Source organism: Acinonyx jubatus, chromosome C2 (assembly GCF_027475565.1).
Source record: "Acinonyx jubatus isolate Ajub_Pintada_27869175 chromosome C2, VMU_Ajub_asm_v1.0, whole genome shotgun sequence".
NCBI classification, from domain to species: Eukaryota; Metazoa; Chordata; class Mammalia; order Carnivora; family Felidae; genus Acinonyx; species Acinonyx jubatus.
The window spans coordinates 10,862,330-10,882,548 of NC_069384.1; the positions used below are offsets into that span (position 1 = coordinate 10,862,330).

Genomic DNA, 20,219 nt, shown 5'->3' on the forward strand with positions numbered 1-20,219 from the left:
CAATTTTATTTTTGAATAATTTATTGTCAAGTTAGCTGCTATACAGTGTATACAGTGTAGTCTTGGCTTCGGGAGTAGATTCCTAGGATTCATCTCTTACATACGACAGTCAGTGCTCATCCCGACAAGTGCCCTCCTTAATGCCCGTCTCCCATTTTCCCCGTCCCCCCACCCCCCCCACCCCCATCAACCCTCAGTGTGTTCTCTGTGTGTAAGAGTCTCTTATGGTTTGCCTCCCTCTCTGTTTGTAGCTTAATTTTCACTGGACGGTATTCTGCTAAGTGAAATAAGTCAGTCAGAGAAAGACAAATATCGTATGATTTCACTCACATGTGCAATCCGAGAAACTTAACAGAAGACCACAGGGGAAGGGAAGGAAAAATATAATGTGTTCTTCAAGCAAGCTAGGGAAAAAACCCGTTAAAACCAGAAGCAAAATACATTGACAGCACTGTATTTATGGAAAAAACCCACTTACAAGTGGAGCCCTGTGGTTCAAACCTCCGTGGCTCAAGGGTCGATTACACACTCATGCAAATGTTCCACGTGGCCACCAGCAACGGGACCAAACCTTCCCCCAGATGTATGCCTTTGGTTACTGCTTTCTCATCCCTGATCCGCTCTCTAATCGAGGGAAGTGAGACGTCGTGAATCTTTTTGCAGAGATCTCCGTCTGTGAGGTGCTGAGTCAAAAAATCTTAGTATCGCTTCTCTCAAACCTGAAAGTCTCCCTGGCTCATCCCTTCCCTTCGTCTCTTATCGCAAATCCCAACAAGCACGCGGTGGGGCGGGGGGGGGGGGGGGGGGTGGGGAGAGGACCGAGTACGCCCCACTCTTCTAACTCTGTCACAGCAGGACTCGGGGACGCGAGTTCTTCCTAGACTCCCGCCCAGTGGGCCGATGGGTCTCACCCTGCAGCCCTCCCCACGAGGACCCTCCTGGGTCAGCAGAGGCGCCAACGTGGCTTGGGCAAGTGGGGTGCGGCCTCCCTCCACCCCAACAATGGAAACACGGCCGGAGACGGGCTGGAGCAGGGCAGCGTGCGGGAGGGCAGCACAGCAGAGGGCCAGAGAGCCGGGGAGGGCGGGTGGCCGAGGCTCCCACTCCCAGAGCAAACGCCACTTATCCCTCCGCCCGGTCCTGGGTCAAGAGCACCTGCGATCCCAAGAAAGGCCGGGAGGGGTGCAGGTTGGCAAAACTCCCTCCCCTCACAACGCCGGGCGGGGGGTGGGGGGTGGTGTGTGTCTGCGTGAGACAGAAGTGCTCTGGCTTATTCCAGACACAGAGACAACGTTTTTACAAAGGTGTTTTATTTCAGTAAACAAAATACTGGTTCTTTCAAGGGCATAAAAAAATGCATGCAATTTTAAGTTAAACCTATAGGCTGGGAGTCTATCCTCCGACACCCCATTCAGTAAGGGTCTCCGCTTCCTTCTCAGCTGGGGTCCACTCCGGCTGACATTTAAATCGCAAACTCTAGAAAGGAAGACGACGAGGGTGGGTATGAAATGTCTGATTGAACACTGACGGAGGTTTGACGGGCTCAGCGCTGACCCTGGCGCTCAGCCGGTTCAACGTAACAAACAGAAACCACCGCAAGTTTACCTATTAAAAGAATGTTATTTTCAACATTCCGGTTTTCCGCCCTGGTTTAAAAGCAGGTCCGAGGCTGGCAGGAAAATGAAGCGTCAGTCTCGCGGCAGCCCCTGCGCCCCGAGGCGTCTGCGGGTGCCGGCGGGAGGGAAGTGCTGGTGGCCCCACATCCCATCTTTCCTTCTTCTTCTTGGTCTAACGCAAAATGAGGGCTCTGGGGGCGCCGGGGTGGCTCAGTCGGCTCAGGTCTCACGGTCTGTGAGTTCAAGTCCCGCGTCGGGCTCCGTGCTGACGGCTCGGAGCCTGGAGCCTGCTTCGGATTCTGGGTCTCCCTCGCTCTCTGCCCCTCCCCCGGCTCGTGCTCTGTCTCTCTTGCTCTCAAAAATAAATAAAACATAAAAAAAAAAAATTAGACTCTGCCTGAGACAGAAATTCAACCTACCACACCTTCCAAAGGAACTGCCCTCCCTTGATGGTTTTCATGAGGCAGAGGGCCAGCCCTTTCTCAGTCTGAACGGGCCCCGCAGAGCTATCAGCTGAAGCGATAAACCGGCCAGCTGAGAAATGCCGAGCAAAATGCTAGCCACACAACAGTCATTCAGTAAGTGTTGCTACGATTACTAGTTGTGTGCCATTAACCTCCACAGGTCCAAACTTTTTTCTTTTAACATTTATTTATAGTAAGAGAGAGAGAGAGAGAGAGAGAGAGAGAGCGCGCGTGGGCGGGGCAGAGAGAGAGGGAGACCCAGAATCCGAAGCAGGCTCCAGGCTCTGAGCTGTCAGCACAGAGCCCGACGCGGGGCTTGAACTCACGGAGTGCGAGATTGTGACCCGAGCTGAAGGCTGACGCTTAACCGACAGAGCCACCCAGGCGCCCCTACACCTCCACAGGCCTAAAGATCCTCTATGGGAGGCACCTGGGCGGCACACTGGTTAAGCATCCGAGGCTGATTTTTGCTCAGGTCATGATTTCACAGTTTGTGGGATCGAGCCCCGTGTTAGGCTCTGTGCTGACAGCCCGGAGCCTGCTTGGGAGTCTCTCTCTCCCTCTTTTTCTCTGCCCCTCTCTCTCCCTCAAAATAAATCAACATTAAAAAAGGTTTTTAAAAATCCTCTATGGGAATTCCTATTTACGGAAGCATGGGATCTCCGGGTGGAGGGGGGTTAGGAGATCGCTGGCCCAGTGGCTCCTAGAGCGACACGTTGCTGAAAGGGCTGTGTTAAGAATCCCCCAGTGCATGTTAACTAACTAAAATTTAAATAAAAAATACACCTACGTATGTTAAGAAAGAAAAAAAAGAAAGAAGAATCCCTTAATGGTTTTTCAAAAGAACAGATGTCTACACCCACGTAATGGAATCTCTCGGGGTTTGGGGCCTGGAAATCTGCATTTTCAACAATTCTGATCAGTAGCCAAGTTTGGGGACCGCTGATCTAGAAACCCCTGCCACCGTAGTTGAATCCTCAAATTTTCAGAGCAGCACAGAATTCAACCTGATAAATGGAAGAAATCAGATCACACACCAGAACTAAGGGAGGTGTTGATCATCGTCTGTTCACTCTGTGGTGGGGGTTTCAGAACTACTTCCTGGTGCCTTAACTCAACGGATGTGCTCTGGGCACCTCTTGGGTGCTGTCACAGGCCCGGGCTACCGCGACGAGTAAGACTTCACGTGAAGAGGTTGTTGGGAAGGACCCTCTGGGACTAACAAGCCAAGGCCAAGGGGCCAGAAAGTCTCTCACGGTCAAGGAGTGGCCTGCAGAAGTGTGGGGAGTGAGCACTGGAGGGGCAAGAACACATCGGGAAGGGATTTCTATGCCATTCCTGGGAGTCAGACTTTCTCCTGAAGATCGAGCAGGGTTTGTTCATCTTAGGTATGGGCGTGGGTCTCCACAGACCTGTGACCCCACCTCCTCCCCGCCCCCATCTGCAATTTGATGTGCAACTGTAGGTGTTTCTAGTATGCGTGCTTCTGCTGGGAGAAGGTCCACGGCTCTCAGGAAATTCTCAAGAGTCCTGCGACCCAACACCTGCTCAGCCCCACTGCCTGGATAAGGGAGCAGTGCCCAGGCTTCGAGCAGAGGCGGGCACAACCTAGCTCATCTGCACCCAGGGTGCAGGGGGCCGGGATCTGCACACCTCCCCTCCCACAGATGCCCCCCATCAGACAGCAGGTGGGTCTCACACGGCCTTCAGCCTGGAGGGAGGAGGGGTTCTCTGACCCCCACGTCTGTGCCTCGGCCCACCCCGGCCCGCTGTAAATTTTGCACGAGCAAAGTCCCCATACCTTTGATTTTTCCTTCTAGTTATCTTTCTTCTCTGACTGCTTCTTTTTTTCAGCTTCCAGTTTTGCTTCTAATCTTTTCCGTTGGTAGATTTTGACTCCAGCAAATGCCAGGCAGAGAATTAAGGTTTTTGCTGCCAAGATATACAGCAGCAAGGGCATGTGTTCAAGGACCTTAAAGAAGAAAGCAAGCATTCTAGATGTACTATGATTGAGAAGGAACGTTTCTGTTACATTCCCTCGTTTAGCAAACCCTTACCGCACACCTATCACGTAACAGGCACTAGGCCAGCTGCTGGGGCTACGCAGGCGACCAGGACAGACGCGGTCTAGTTTTCCCTCCGCCCTCCACCGCCCCCTTGCTGCTGGCTTCGTGCGCGAACCACCCACGGGCCGCAGACGTAACTGTGGTCTCCCACGACTGGACCAGGCCCTGGGCCAGTCACCCCAGCTCCTGCTGCCCAGGAGGCACTGCGGTCCAGTGAAAGCAGCCGGAGCTGGGGGTGGGGGGGCGCAGGGGGGCCTGGGCTATAGCTCTGCTCTGCCAGTGACTGACCACGAGACCTGGGTCAGGCACTTGACTTCTAAGCTTCTGCCTCCTCAAGGGAGGTGGGCCAGACCCGTCTCTAGATTCTCCGATCCTAGGAGGCTACGATTTCCTCTTGGTTGTAGCTACTCATCAGCATCGGCGCTTCAATAAAATAAAAATACAGTAAAATTCAAAACATGAAAACTGAGCTACTCATTAACTGTTCCCATAGTTTCCGGTTAGAGGGTAAGTTCTGACCCATGGGCCACAATGGCGTCCGGGGAATAACGATGGATTTGAATTACTGTCTGTACTAGTAGGTACGTTATGATGTTAGTGCACATAGAGCAACAGTATCTCAAGGGAAATACTATACTTGTTTCATAAACACGGTTAGCGTGACCTGAATGATAATTGTGACCTTTTCGCGTGAGTAAAAATTCCTTCCCGAATAAAGGTGTGCTTTAGTTGAGTGATCACTTATTCTAGAGGATTAATTAGGGAGGATTTATTCCAGTGAAATCAGTAAACTGCCAAACATAACTTATTATACGCAATTCCCATATAAGGAGGTCCTACTAGATTCTACTACAGGAAGCACATTTGTCTCTCCTTCTAACAGAATGAGTCCGTGAAAACTTTAGCTAGCCGGGAACAATATGCTCACAGAGCGGGAGGGCTGGGAGGGATTTGAAGCCCGACTTAAGTCTACCACTTGTTTGCCTTACAAACAAGGAGAGTGAAGCTCATGGTCGGGGAGAGGCCTGCGTCACACAGCCGATTCACGATGAGGCCAGAGTCAGAATGAAACGTTCTCACCTCGATGCTGGTCTTCTTTCCCCTGCTTCCCGAGTTTCAAGGAAACGGACTTAATGAAATCATAAATTACATACACACGTGTTTGCACAATTTTATCACAATTCTTTAAGCTTAGACCTAGATATAGATTTCACGTTTAGAAGTCGTGGCGTCAGTGAGGCCTACTGGGAGCTCACTGGGCACTACGGGCCTCCCCTAGAGGTTCCTCCCATAGCAGGCAGGCTCCTGGCTCCTGTCCCCGGGAGGCAGACAGACTGTCCTAATTTTATGGCTGAGAAAGTGTAAAGTCTGGAACGGTGAGGGTCTGCCAGAGCTCAGGCCGCTCCAAAACCTGAACTCTCTTTATCACTACACTGTAAGATGCATCATCCGCTCCCCACGCTCACCAATTTTACTATTAAATTATACAAACAAACGATGTCTGGGCTACTGAATTTACTAAAGCCGACTGGAATCACTACCTCTGAAATTATTTAACAGGCTACTTACGGATATTTGAGGACGACGGCAAGGTGGTACAGCAGGAAGAGAACAGACATCCAAAGGAGGAATCCAAATATTTCAATTGTTTTAATTTAACCAGAACAGTCAGAACCCAAGAACACTGAGCAGCTGGGTAACAGTTTCCAAGCACAAAGTCATTTTCACAGCAAAGAATAAATACAACATCCGCACTGAGAAAGACCACTCGAGCAGCAGTAGAAAAAACTGAAAACTTTGCAAAAGTGAAACTTTTCATCGTGACAAATATAAGCAGCTTGGAACGCGGATCTTCCTCACTCAGACTTAGAGCTAACCTCCGCTATCTGCCCCCAGTAGCCCTCTAATTCCTGTATTTTCTTGAAGGTTCTCAGTCAAGATGAGGCTGGATGCCACGCTTACAAACCAGCTATGAAAGAAAAAAAGCGTTAAATGTGCTTTTATTTTACCTCCTTGGCGGCAAAAATCAAGCAGTTCAGAGGCGGAAACCCCCTTTTATGTTCATGGGGTTGATCTAGGCCAACAGAGCACTAATCCACATGGGGAAGTCACCCCTCCAGTTCTCCCCGTCTCCATGGCTGAGCCCGTGGAGTCCTACTATGACGGAGCCCACATCACAGCCCACGGTTCCCTGTGATCTAAACATCAAACGGCTTTACCAGTGACGGGAAATGTAGAGCTCAACGGGAAGTTAGAAAATACACTGAATTGGGAATACATCAACAAATGGACAGAGGCAAGTGGCGTGGGTACTTACTTTCTTTCTAAAGGTAGTGGAGAGGAGGCAGCACGAGGCAGGGGTTTCAGGACCGGGAAGGGGGGCAGAGAGGCGGCAGCAGAGGTCAGGGGCCCCCCTTCCCCAGGCTTAAAGCAAAGGGTTTCAGGGCTGCACTCCTGCCCGTCTGGGGGACTGAGCTTCAGTTGTGCTAAATGTCTGCCTTTGATTTCTTTCTAACAAACCGCTCATTTTATTTAACTTTTTTAGAGTTTATTTATTTTGAGGGAGGGGGATGGTCAGAGAGAGAGAGGGAGACAGAACCCCAAGCAGACTCCACATACTCCATGAAGAGCCCAACGCAGGGCCCGATCTCATGAACCATGAGATCGTAACCTGAGTCAAAATCAAGAGTCAGCCTCTTTAACCAACTGAGCCGCCCAGGCTCTCCCTGTCTCAGTCTCAAAACCAACCAACCTTCAAGGGGGTAAGTGAATAAAATATTGTGGGAGTGGGCGAGATCTATGCCAATTTTTAAAAATTTTTTAGGTCTATTTATTTATTTTGAGAGAGAGAGAGAAAGTAGGAGTGGGAGAGGGGCAGCAAGAGAGGAGAGAGTGAGAATCCCAAGCAAGTTCTGCACGGAGAGCAGCGGGCCCAATGCGAGGCTCGAGCTCACGCACTCAGAGATCACGACCTGAGCCGAAGTCGGATGCTTAACTGACTGAGCCACCCAGGCGCCCCATACCAATTTTTTAAAATAAATCCCCAAATCTTGTGTAATGAGAGTGGCTCATTTTTTGAATAATTAGCAAATACTGTCGCTAATGTGCAGTATTGACTGTCACTGATGCCACAGGCCCCCTGAGCCAGAAAGGGAAGCCGACAGGATGTACCGTGGGCTACATAATCCTGCTGCCTTCCAGGGCCTCATGCAGTCAGGGTGCAAAGAGAGGCCACTTCTTCCCGACAGTACAGGGAAGGGCCCCCTCTTAAACATGAGGTGGTTCCCAGGCAGCCACAGAGCTATGTGTCTGCTCGAAGTTGGAAAGGTTTGGGCAGATTCTGTCCCTGACATAAGAAAGAACGCCTTCTGTCACCAGCAGGATTGGCCTGGGTGGTCAAGCGGGTTGTCCATCATTCTACGATTAAAAACGTTCTCTGCGCCCTGCCTTAGACCAGTGGTAGCCCCAGACTAAGTGATCAGGAACTTTGGCGGGTGTGTGTTTTAACACCGTCTGTGTTTTAACAAGTCCTCAGCAAGCCTTCAGTACCAGTTACTGGTACAGTTCAGGACCAGTCTCTTGTCCCCACTGACTGTGGCCACCACAGAGAGGACAGGCCCTTCCCTAAATCCCACCCCACGCCGTTTTCTGCTTCTTCTCCTTGTATCTCCTTGCTGCCTCGTCTTTCCTTCCCAGCCTTTCCACGGTGAGTTCTGGAATCCCAATATTTGCTAAACAAACGCTCCAACATTTTCAACCCCTTCAAGAAGTCCTCACTCTGCCTCTTAAATTCAACCAGGCTTGTCCTGGAGAAAAGTCCCCATGGTCCGTCCTTCTGCATGGTCCCCCCCCAAACCTTTGCCCCAAAGAGCTGGGGAAGCAGAGGGGTTCTCTATCTCCTAGCCCCCCCTGGTCCTGCTTCCACACCTTCCCAGGGAGCCTTGCAATGGAAAGCTGGTGGATGTTTTGAAGAAGCAAATGCTCATAATTGCAAAAATACACAGTGAGATCCTAAGTTTGAAAATACACACGCTACACTTACAAATATGGACACTGGGAGAAAACACACCAAAATTGTTAATAGTAGCCATCTCTAGACGGTGAAGACAACACGATTTTTGCTGGATATCATACTTTCAAAGAATCTACAATATGATCTATTTTAGTGGCTGCTCTCTAAACCAACAGCTACCACACCCCACCCACTTTGGGGATTTGACGCGATGATTCTCCTTCCCTCTGTAAAACCTGCTGGCTGCTGCCCGCAGCCCGCTGAATGCCCAGCAGGATCCTGCCCTTGGCCCTGTGCTCTCATCTGCTGAATCTGTTCTGCAGAGGACAGCTATGTTTATTCCCCAACTAGTTTAAGTTGCACTTGATGTTATCGTAGGTAATTTTTCTAAACACAACACTTAGTGAAATATGGCTATATTGTATAAAGAAAAAACTCGTTTCCATGAGAAGTAAATCAAACGCTTTCAATGCATTTTCGAGTTTGAGTTGAAAAAAAAAACAAAAAACCAGTGCTGTTGGCAACACAAATGTAAAAGATTAGGGAAGACGACATAAAAATCTGGAAAGATTTTGTATGTAGGTTGTTTCATAACATATTAACCCACTTGAAAGAAACCAAAATGTGAAACTGTAGGTAAAACTTTACAGGCATGGTTTTTGCAAGAAAAGTGAGGCAGATCTGAAGTCAGTGTACCCCCGCTCAAAGAAAGGGCCTAACCCCCCTCCAAAAGTCGGGTGACTAAATGAACTTTTATATGTTTTAACTTAAAATTAAATATTAAATAGTATTATGATTCCTGCTTTAATTCATTTTTTCTTTTTAATCTACCCACCTCTACGGCACTGTTACTCTCAATTTAAAAAAAAAAAAAAAGTTTTTTTTTAATGTTTATTTTTGGGGGGGAGAGAGAGAGAGAGAGAGAGAGAGAGAGAGAGAGAGAGAGAGAGACACAGAGCATGAGCGGGGGAGGGGCAGAGAGAGGGAGTCACAGAATCCAAAGCAGGCTCCAGGTTCCGAGCTGTCAGCACAGAACCCGACATGGGGTTCAAACTCACGAGCTGTGAGATCATGACCTGAGCTGAAATCGGATGCTTAACCAACTGAGCCACCCTGGTGCCCCCTACTCTCACTTTTTACAATGAGGAGAAAGAAAAAAACAAGCCACAACGTGTAAATTCAAAGCATACTCACCTTCCAGTTCATGCTGGGCCAATTGCGAAGTCACTCCTGGTCGACGTGGGCCTGCTCAGACAAGCACATGGAGAGAGGAACTGGGAGGTCAGGTCTTGCTGTTCTGGGGGGGAGAGAAGAAACAGGTCACTTTGGGCTTTCCAGATCAGTCCACCTTAGGAAGCCTTCCCTTTGATGGAGAGAAAGGGCACATGAGCAAAGATAGCAAGCCCCACAGAGAGGAGGGTTCGGTGGGGGCGGGGGGGGGGGGGCCCAGCAGGGGACCCAGAGCCTGGTGGAAAGCAGATGGCCCGGCTCAGGGAGGAAGACGGGCTTGGCTCTTGGTGAGCAGAAAGGTCTCCGTGGCTGTTTTTTGCCGGGGCTGGGGGCACAGCCCCGAGCAGCGGTGGCAGTGTTGTGCCTGAGGGGACAGGTGCTCCCCCCCGCCACGCATCTGTGGACAGAAGAGCTCCCAAGTCTTCTCCACCCACCTCCTGTCCTGAGCAAAGAGCTGGCTGGCGGATGAGTGCCTCTTTTTTTTCAAGTCCTCTGAGTGTTAAGCTCATCTTGGTTTTTAAAAAATATCTGGAGGGGAGTATATGATACGGAAAAAAACTGTCCTCAGGAAGTAATTCCTATCTAGAATCTCATCTAAAATGTGAGGAAGCAGCAGGAAATGACAGGTCAGGGGACACAGCTGGAGCACAGCATCTGCTCCAAGGCCTTGTATGTCATTATTCTTATGCTACGGCACGTACCCCAAGAGTCAGAAGACTTGAGTTCTGGATGAAGAACCCACGCACTCTGGTAAGTGACTTCCCTCCCGGGGCCTTGGTCCCATCTGTAAATGAAGAAAGGGGGCGTCAACCAGATGGGCTCTAGGGCCCTGACTTTTTTCTGAAATTTGGCAACTTACAGTATACTCAGAGCTTCACGTCACTGTGCCCGGCTGCACTACGGCACATTAGCTGTGCAAACTCATTTAGTTTTCACACGAGCCCCGGAGAGAGATTTATTGTTCCGGGTCAGAGATGAGGCAGCAAAGTTTATGTAACGCGTCCAGGGTCGCACAGGGACTGGGATTTGAACCCATCCAATGTGGCTCCAGAGTCTTACCCTGATATAGGCAGAAAGCTTTGCAAATTCAAAAATCATGGGGATGCTTGCCTTTAAAGGTACTTAGAATGGAGAAAAGGCACAAGAAAAGGTCAGGCCTTTAGAATGGGGATACTAAAACGAACTTCGGGGAGTGTTTTATTAAAACTTTTACTTACAAAAGCATGTAAGTATAGAAAATTCATACCTCATCGATTCAAGGTCATAGTATCTGGAAAACAGGCTGGTGGTTGGCACAAGATAACTGAGTTTTCCCCATGACTTCTTTCAAAGCCAGATAAGTTCATGATAGGAACGTACACCATAAATCTCTTTAAATGGGATGACGTGATTAAAGGTGCTCGTTTTCTTCATGGATAAATGGCCTGTTTGTCCTCAAGTAGCAGGAGATTCTGACTTGCACTGGAGAAACACATTCCTATGACCTGTTGCTAGAATTTTCACTTTCAGTAATCTCTGATAATCTCAGGGCTTAGCCATGTTGTAATTGAACAATGTTTAAGGTTACGTAAATTTTATTTTTACAACTCTTGCTCTAACGGAGTTGTGTACAAATACAGTAGGTAAGTTTGGCTGTTCTTTATTTTCTGCGGTCATATTAATGTATTAATGTAATTAATTACAAGAATTAATGTAAGAATTAATGGATTAATGTAAGATGCATTAATGGATTAATGTAAGATATTGATTCCCAAGGTCAAGGGCAACAAATAGGTCCAAAAAGCTTATGAGAGGAAATTAAAAAGAACACCCCATGGGGTGCCTGGCTGGCTCAGTTGGTAAAGCATGTGACTCTTGATCTCGGAATTGCGAGTTAGAGCCTCACACTGGGTGTAGGGATTATTTAAGGAAATTAATTAAAAAAAAAAAAAAGAGTGTTGACTTAAAAAAAGAACACCCAATGGTCTGGCCCTCTGGCAACCAAATATTACATTTACTACTGGTGTGACCTTGGACAACTCACTTGGCCTCTCTGAGCCCCGCATCTCTCATTGGTAAATTCTTCAGAGACTGGATTATAAACACTAAGCACAATGCTCAGTACATGGAACACATTTCAATAAATATCAACCATTAGTGTTATGATAAATATCTCTCCTTCTGCTAATGGATATGCCAAGCTTAAGAACCATAAACAAGAGGCAACCAGGGCAAAATGCAATCAATCCAAGATAGCAGGGACCAAGAGAACTGGAGAGCTGGACTCTATTCTTGGTGGCACCAATGGCAGGCATGTGACCCGGGGCAAGCCATTAACCTCTCTGAACCAAAATGTTCTCATTTTAAAAATCGGGATCCAAGGAACAACTCTGCAACTCTGGAATTTGTTAAGTCCCCATTTTCTCTGATATCACACAATCTGACTATGAAAATTTACTGGCAGTTGCCTCGGCTTCATACCTAGGGTGATGAAATTCAAGCTCTTTAGAAGGAAACATATTTAAAGTCAACCTGCAAAAAAAAAGTAGTGGGAGTGATGCAGTGAGTGGGTGGGAGACAAGAGGGCTGATCAATCCAGCTCATTCCTACCTGCTGCCTCCAAATGATAACTTTCCTCTCCTCCCTTCAATCGCATGCTCTAACTCTAACTTTTGTAGCACCTGGCAGGACTTCAGCAAATGAGAACTGAGACAGCTAAAAATATCAGCAGGCTATTAGCTCCACTGCCATATGTATGTCTGATGCAATATTAGCCACAGAAGGCAGCTGGTATCTGAGGGCTGAACTGCAGAAGCCAACAAGGCGTGGACACTGTTGAGGCATAAAGACTGTGAAGTTCAGGAGGTTTTAGACTTCCCCCGGAACTATGCACCATTCAAGCTAACTTAAATCTGAAAAACAACAGTGGCTCAGATAGAAGCCTTTGCTTCTATCATTTTTTTTTTTCCTTTGCCAGATTTATCCTAAAAACCAGAAAAGCTCTCCGTTTATTCAGGTTAGGACAATGAAAGCCATCTGGACAAAATACTGTCCAGAATCTACGTTTTCTTCTTGGCACACCTAACAAACTCCAGGGTGGTCAGTCTCCTGCTATCTACGCTCATTCCAGCCGCTAATTAGGCCGTGTCAGAACGTTTCGGAACATGTTCGCATTCCCGGTCTCTGCCCTTTTCACCCCAGCTCTTCACCCAATCATTAGAAGTTGGGTGGTGCGAGGAGGAGGGAGTTGTAGGTGAACCCTGGGCATCACTCCGTCGACCTCTGAGCCCCACTACCAGGTCACCTGCGGTTCCCAGGGCCAGAGAGGCTGGATCTCGGCTCCTCCATAACCGACCCTTGGGGAGTAACACCTAACCCGCTGAGACCCGGGGATGAGGGCCAACGGCGGCCGTTGCTTCCCCCACCCATCCACATAACAGGGTGTCCGGAATATTCGCTCATCCCTCCAAACCCTCCGTCCAGAATAACTCTGGGGACCCCGTCCGGACCTCGTGCCAGCCTAAACACAGCGCCCCCGGCGCCGGATCCGCGGATAACGCGGCGCCGGGACGACCGAGCCAGGCCGGGGCGCTCCGCGGGTGGGGCCGCGGCGGCCGTCACCCTCCCGGTCCCCACCCGGGAAGCCGGCGCCGCGCGGCAGGGGCGCCGGCTGGCGGGCATCCCTGACAGAACAGCAAACGCGGGGCCGACCACCGGACTCCCCAGTGCCCCCCAAAAGCTGTCGGGCTTCGGGTCAGGATCCCGCTGACCGGATGTCACCCACTTACAGCTCCAGGCCGCGGAGGTTCCTGCGCCGGGCCCTGCACAGGAACGGTCACTCCCTCAAGGCGGCGGGGAGACTACACGTCCCGACATGCACCGCTCCGCGCGCCGGCGCAATGGACCCCGGCCGCATTCGCGGGCGTACGCCCGGTACGCAGGCGCAGTGGGACGCTCCGCACCGGACTGCTGGGGGCTGCGCAGGGGTCAGGGGTCACGATTGGCACGGCCGGACAAGGTGCTCCGCAACCTGGCGCGTTCCCCTTGTGACCTTACCGGAGCTGGGGGAGGTCGACGGCCGCAGGGCTGGGCGTCCCCCTTCCTCTGGATACTACCCGCTGCTGTCTGCGACTGAGGATCCTTGGGTCCCCAGAAGTTTCCAAATATAGCATTCATCTCTGACAAAATGCGTGCATTTTCCTTTGGGAGAGCGGTAGCCCGGGTACCGGGGTCCCAGCTTCCTTCGTTCACCAGACGCGAAGTACGCGCTCGGGCACGCTCAGCCCCGGCCCCGCGGGAGCGCGCAAGCCAGACCCCAGATAAATGCAAGGGTGACCCCAGGGAGGGTGCACGGAGCTCTTTCTCCGTGCTCGGCTCACCCTTCTGTGGATTAAGGAGACGAGCAAGGGGAGAGTAAGCGGCTGGCGCAAGAACAACACCCGCGAATTGCAGGGACAGAATTTAGATTCGAACCCAGGAGGAGGTCTGACTCCAAATCCCATTATGACATTTTGTGGTGATGACGCACAAGGTGTTAGGCCTGCAGAGGACAAGGACAGAGTGAGGGGTGGAGGGTTTGGTTCGGCTGACCAGCGAAGTTTTCCTATAGAAAGTAACAAAACTAGTTTTGTTCTGAGCGCTGTGAGGCTTCTTGTCTCGCTGAAGCCTCGTAACGAGCCTATAATCGGACATCCTACAACTAATTCGCAGATGAGGAAAGGGAGGCACAGAGAGAGTAATTTGTCCAGGGTCTTAAAGCCCGCAAGTGCCGGAGCTGGGACCCTGACTCTCAGTAGTCTGGATGTAGACCGTAGGGGCAGCAACTCCCATGGGCTCCTTTTCAAACCACTTCTGAACTCTTGGAAGAAGTTAAGAGGGGCTCAGGTCATATGGAGCCGGGAATCCAAGCAGCTGGAGCTCTAACAGCAAACGGGCGTAGAAAAGAAAAACAAGTTGTTTGAAGGGGCATCTTTAGTTGCCGAGTTGAAAGTGGAAAGCCTAGGATTTGGGGGATTAATGTCGAAGTGGCAAACTGAGGCAAGTGGTTCCAACAGCTCTCTACCCAACATGCTTCTGAAGATTGGGCATTTCGCCCATCCCCCAAAAGGAAAGCTGGCCGATAGCCATCTATGTCACCAGCTGTCCTTTCAGTGGTGCACTTTCTTCCAGAAATCTACATTTCTTTCCCTCAATTTGGTTTCCTGTGTCAAAGATGAAGCCAGACACTAGTTAAAGCATGAAGGATAGACTTCCTTCAGTAACTATTGCAACAGAGAAGAGGGTCCAGGATGAACCAAAGTCAACTTGGATTTCTGGAGTGGGAACTGGGCACCTTAAGGGGAGAGTGGGGGAGTGGGGTCAGTTGAGCAGAATCGGGGAAGTGGAAATTTACAAAAACCAGGGCATTAGTGGGTCTGACTTGACTTAACCTGAAAGAGAAGCTTCTGTCTTTATGACCAGAGAGAGTGGTGCACGTTAGAGCAAGGTAGCCACTGGGTGGGAAGGGTTCCCTCCTTGAGTGTTGGCGTTTTAAAGAGACAAGGCAGTGCTGGCTGGTGAAAGATTTGTATCTCAAAGCAGGAGAGAAAAGATTTCTAATTCCACGTTTTCTAACTGCTCTCAGAGGGGATTCAGGGAGCTGATCTGCCAATCTCCAGGTTTGGGCTGGAACCAACAGTGAATTTTCCCAGCAGCCTGTTGAGTTTTCTCAGGCAGACACTCTAAATGGAGCTGGGGTCCTCTTAGGGATGAGGCCTTGAGCTGTTAGAAGCTGTGCTAGTGTTTGTTCAGGTCTCTTAGGGTGAAGAGGGGGACGAAATCACATGTACCAAGTCTCTACAGTATTTACAGGCCAAGGCCGAGACCTGCTTGCTGGCTCGGAAGAGACTGACCAGAGGTTAGTGAAGGAGATGGTCTTTGTCACCTGGTAGAAACCTTGGGTCTCTGTCTGGATCCCGACCCAAGGCCAGGATTTGGTAGCCGGGGCTGTTTCTCTGGGCACACCGGGATGAACGTTCTGTGTGCAATAGCGTTTCTGGATCAATGATTTGAGGAAGGAGGCCACTCTGGTCACATGGGAGTATCAGTGGATTTTCATGATACTGTTGTAATGCTTATGTTAGCATAATTGCACATTTGTTTCTAAGGAACAAATATCTCGTAGACACCTCCCTCCGGAGATATAATCCTTGTAGGCAACAGAAGACATCCTACAAGCCTTGAAGAAGGGATTCTTTTTTTGAATTTTGTCTTGGAACCCTGAGACTTTTTGCTTTTTAAGATTTGATTTACTTATCATCTCTCTTATTTATTTATTTATTTATTTATTCATTATTTTAAATGTTTATTTTTGAGAGAAAGAGAGAAAGAGAGAGAGAGCAGAGGAGGGGCAGAGAGACGGGGAGACACAGAATCTGAAGCAGGTTCCAGGCCCTGAGCAGTCAGCACTGAGCCCAATGCGGGGCTCGAACTCATGAACCACGAGATCGTGACCTGAGCTGACGTGGGACGCTTAACCAACTGAGCCCCCCAGGTGCCCCTATTTGTTGTTTTTTAATGTTCATTTATTTTACCTTGAAAGAGAGAGAATGAGAGAGAGTGAGTGTGCATGAGCAGGGGAGGGGCAGAGAGAGGGAGACAGAGAATCCCAAGCAGGCTCCATACTGTCAGTGGGAAGCCCAACGTGGGGCTCGAACTCACGAACCTTGAGATCATGACCTGAGCCAAAATCAAGAGCTGGATGCTTAACTGACTGAGCCACCCAGGTGCCCCTAAAGTCCTGAGACTTGAGGCCCTACTGACAATTGCTGTGCCTTGGCTGAGAAGATGGGGAGATAGGGAAGAAGAGAGGGAAGCTGGGAGGTACGAAGCAATAACCCCATACACCCGTCTTGGCTTTGACTTCCTCCTCTCAGCTACTCTGAGAGAATACACCTTAACCCGAGTTAGGTCCCCATCCTGTCCCTGCTCTAGCTCTGCCCACTCTGTGTTGACCTCCTTTATAACCTGTCAAGTTGTCATCATGAGGTTTACGTACTTGACTCGCTCTAATGAGCGGGTCACTCCAGCTCCGGGAGTCTCAATCATCTCTACACTCCTGGGGTCTACGCCAGTGACCTGAGTAGATAGATAGGTGTTAAATATCGCTTGGCTTAATTAGTAGATGAAGTCACCTAATGTGTGGATTGCATCTCTAATGCAATGTCTAGTCTAGATGGAGTGAACTGTCTAGCTTTTCAACAGACATCAGTAATTCAGACACCTTCTGTACCGTTAGTCTCTTGAAACACAAATGAAAATCATTGTAAATGGAAGAAAATCAAGTGACTGAAAAGAATATGTTATTTATAAAGTGATGTTACAACTTTTCATTATCCTTTTCTATAATAACAAGAACTTTAAAGGGTTAGTTTTCCATAAAACTTTAAATGTTAATTTAAAAATATGTTTCTGTTGCACTGGGCACTTCTTAAAGATGCTACCTCTCTGTTGTGGGCGATTTGCCCTCGTGAAATGTTTGTTCTGTCGACAGACTTCCCAGTAAGCCAGATGCTGGGAAAACAATATACATAAAGTCACCTGGTGATTCTGTTCATTCATCACTTCAGACTTGACATTCATGAATGAATAAATAAACGCTCTGATGTCAAGCCAGTGAGCAGGTGACACATTTTTGAACCACAGCCTCTGCGCAATACATCTGGGTTATTTATAGAGCGAATTCATCACATACAAAATACTGTTTCATGAGGAAGACAGTTCAGTGACTTGTTGGTACCTGCCTCCCCCTCCTCCCCCGCGCCCTCGCCGCTAGCACACAGGCGCTGTCCTTCAAATTTGACTTTATTTCCACTCACTCGACAAAATGTGTCAAATTTGACATTGACTAAAGTGACATTTATGTTGCACAGAAAGTAAAAGGGATCTTCAGCATAAAACACGGCTCTGATGAGCAAGTCTAAATCACACTGAGATTACCATTGTCGTCTTAGTTGAGTTGCCACAGGCTCTCCATGAAAATTCTCAACAGAAAGCAAGGAACTTAGTGTCATCTAAGCAGTGACAACTTGGATTTGCTCCACGGCACAGGTGTCTCTTCACATCCGGGTATCCGCTGTTGGCTTGACGCCTTTCCTCCTCATCAAGGAGCCATGTTGAACCCCGCTGCCCCGAGGTTCTCGTGGATGGTGGTCTTTGATTCTTCTAGATTCAAAATTTGACTCTTGTACTTCTCTTGCCAATCTTCCACGATGTACTGGTGGTAGGGGTCGTTGGAGTGCTCTCGTCGCTTGGATTTCACCGTGCTCACCAGGATGGCGACAATGATGAAGGAGAACATGCCGATCATCACCATGAGGTACAAGATGACATAGTAGAAGTTCTCAGCATCAAGCTTGGCTTGCAGGGCCTCTTGCTCAGCTGTCGTGTTCCTGCGCCAGTTGTCCATATAAGTAATAAAAATCCTTCTGAAGACATCTTCCAGCGTCTGCGTCAGATTGGACAGAGCCGGCATGTCTCCCTCCTGCTGCAATTTAAATAATGAAACAGATGGCCAAGGTTAAGAACACTGATTCTTTCTGCATTTGCCTACTTTAAGGGATAAGGAGGGGTGAATACAAAGGGGGAGGTAATATAATTTCTTCTTTACCTGGCTGGTGATTGATTGAGTGCATATTTTTTGAAAATTATTCTTTAAGCTTTGCATATGCAGTTTGTTTTTTGCATGCGTGACACCTTCCAACAGAAGTCTGATGGGAGGGCGCCTGGGGGGCTCAGTCGGTTAAGTGTCTAACTCTTAATTTCTGCTCAGGTCATGATCTCACGGTTCAGGAGTTCAAGCCCCGCGTCGGGCTCCGTGCTGGCAGTGTAGAACCTGTTTGAGATTCTCTCTGTCTGCCTTTCCCCTGCTCGCTTTGTATCTCTCTCTCTCTCTCAAAATAAACACTTTTTAAAAATCTGGCTGGAGGGCATAAAACTGTATATAGTACCCCAATTTACATATGTAAATAAGTATAAACATACAAATGGAAATGGAAAAAAGACTGGAAATGACGAGTTCAAAATGTTAACAGTGGGTAGTATACTTAACATCCCCCCCCCCCCTCACGCTTTATACTTTGTTCACGTTCCAAATTCTCGTCAAGCACCTCACCCTACTTTGTTTTTAAAAAGACCAGTCGCAGGGCACCTGGGTGGCTCAGTCGGTTAAGCGTCCGACTTTGGCTCAGGTCATGATCTCACAGTCTGTGAGTTCGAGCCCCGCGTCGGGCTCTGTGCTGACCGCTCAGAGCCTGGAGCCTGTTTCAAATTCTGTGTCTCCCTCTGTCTCTGACCCTCCCCCGTTCATGCTCTGTCTCTCTCTCTCTCTCTCAAAAATAAATAAACGTTAAAAAAAAAAAAAAAGAATGTTTAAAAAGACCAGTCGCCTCACGATGCCTAGCGTAATGCGTCGTTCATAACAGGCGTTCAACAGACATCAGCTGAATGAAACAATGACTCATGTCTGATCCGTGTGTGCAGAGAATCATGGGGCAGAGGATTGCAAGGGGCATTGACCTTGCAGTCTGCTCCACCCCTTTGTCTCCGCTGTGGGCTTTTTCCAAGTATGCCCCAGGGCGGAGTGTGTCCATCCACATTTGAAAGAAACATCTTAGGTAAGTGGAACAACGCGAGACCTGAGAGATCATTCGTATGCCCCAAGTCGGGCTCTCCTCTCCATCCTCACTGGCGCTGCCCAGCCACCAACACCTCTCACCTGGATGACACCATGCGGTGCAAACCCCCCCCCCCCCAACAATCTCCTGGGGCATATCTGTCCCTCCCTGCCCTGCACTGCAGCCACGATGCTCTTTTTAAGAAGGAAGTGGGATCAGGAGCACCTGGGGGGGGGGGCGGGGCTCAGTCGGTTAAGCGTCCAGCTCTTGATTTCTGCTTAGGTCGTGATCTCATGGTTCATGGGTTCAAGCCCCTGTCGGGCTCTTGCGCTGACAGCGTGGGGCCTGCTTGGGATTCTCTCTCTACCTCTCTCTCTGCCTCTCCTTCTCTAAACAAATAAATAAATAAATAATGAAGCAACAAACATTTAAAAAAAAAGAAAAAACGAGATCATATCCCCTTGCTTTTAATATGACTCAATACCTTCCTGTCCCACTTAACATAAAACCCCAGTTCCCTAGTGGGGTTTACCTGGCTTGGCCTGAGCTGGCCCCCAACCACCTCCCCAGTCACTCCACCCTCATGATGACTGGTCGTTCGTGCCTCCAAGTCAATAAACGTTCTCCCGCGTCGGGCCATTTGCACATTCTCTTCCCTCAACCTGGAATAACTTTTCCTTTCTCTTCCCTCTGCTACCTCCTTACCCTTTTGGCCCCAGCTTAACTGTCACCTCTGAGAAAACCCCCTGGCCCCGCTCTAAATCACCCCCTACCACCACCACTTTTCTCCAATAGCATCTTTTTATTTTTATTTTTTTTCCAAAGCCTTCTTCACCATCTGTGCTGACTGTGCGTGTGCCGCTGGTGTTCGTGTGTGATCATTGGCTCACGGTGTCGCCTTTCCTGCTCAACTGCCATCTCTGTGACACAGGGCTCGTATCGCCTTTGCCTACCTTGGTGTAGCGAACGTCACCACAGAGCCTGACACATCGAAGGCACCCGGCGGATGCGCAACGAATAAGTTAATGTGCCAGGCACAGGCGGGGCGTCGGAAGGGCAGAGATGGTGAGGGTGAGGTTTCTGCCTGTGGAAGCTCAGTGTGGCAGGAGCCCTTCAGACAAACAGCCACGAGAAGCACAAAGGCTGGTGAGCGGTATAGACAAAGTGAGAAGGGACTCGGAGAGCTGAATGTGGTTCGG

The 20,219-nt window shown here is 49.2% G+C and overlaps 2 protein-coding genes across 13 annotated transcripts in view; both read right to left on the minus strand.

Moving 5' to 3' along the window:
* Positions 1-1,289: 1,289 nt before the first annotated feature.
* On the minus strand, positions 1,290-13,286 carry SMIM11 (small integral membrane protein 11). 8 transcript variants are annotated; one of them, XM_027041657.2, is made up of 6 exons: positions 13,156-13,286; positions 10,090-10,172; positions 9,823-9,916; positions 9,353-9,455; positions 3,882-4,052; positions 1,290-1,476 (listed from the first exon to the last, which is right to left on the minus strand). In XM_027041657.2, the coding sequence occupies exons 4-5, from the start codon at positions 9,362-9,364 to the stop codon at positions 3,897-3,899; spliced, it is 168 nt and encodes a 55-aa protein (XP_026897458.1). In that variant the 5' UTR covers positions 9,365-9,455; positions 9,823-9,916; positions 10,090-10,172; positions 13,156-13,286; the 3' UTR covers positions 1,290-1,476; positions 3,882-3,896. The 8 variants fall into 8 exon arrangements, 6 of the variants coding, with proteins under 6 accessions (XP_026897458.1, XP_026897460.1, XP_014918042.1 ...); XM_027041659.2 differs by lacking the exon at positions 9,823-9,916 and having other exon boundaries at positions 9,353-9,450; XM_015062556.3 differs by lacking the exon at positions 9,823-9,916.
* Positions 13,287-17,191: 3,905 nt separating this feature from the next.
* The window catches only part of KCNE2 (potassium voltage-gated channel subfamily E regulatory subunit 2), a 32,386-nt gene continuing 29,358 nt past the window's right edge, over positions 17,192-20,219 (minus strand). For all 5 annotated transcript variants that reach the window (XM_053220590.1, XM_053220592.1, XM_053220591.1 and 2 more), the window contains one exon: positions 17,192-17,891. In XM_053220590.1, the coding sequence (XP_053076565.1) occupies positions 17,508-17,891 (384 nt within the window). In that variant the 3' untranslated portion in view covers positions 17,192-17,507. The remainder of the gene's footprint in view (positions 17,892-20,219) is intronic.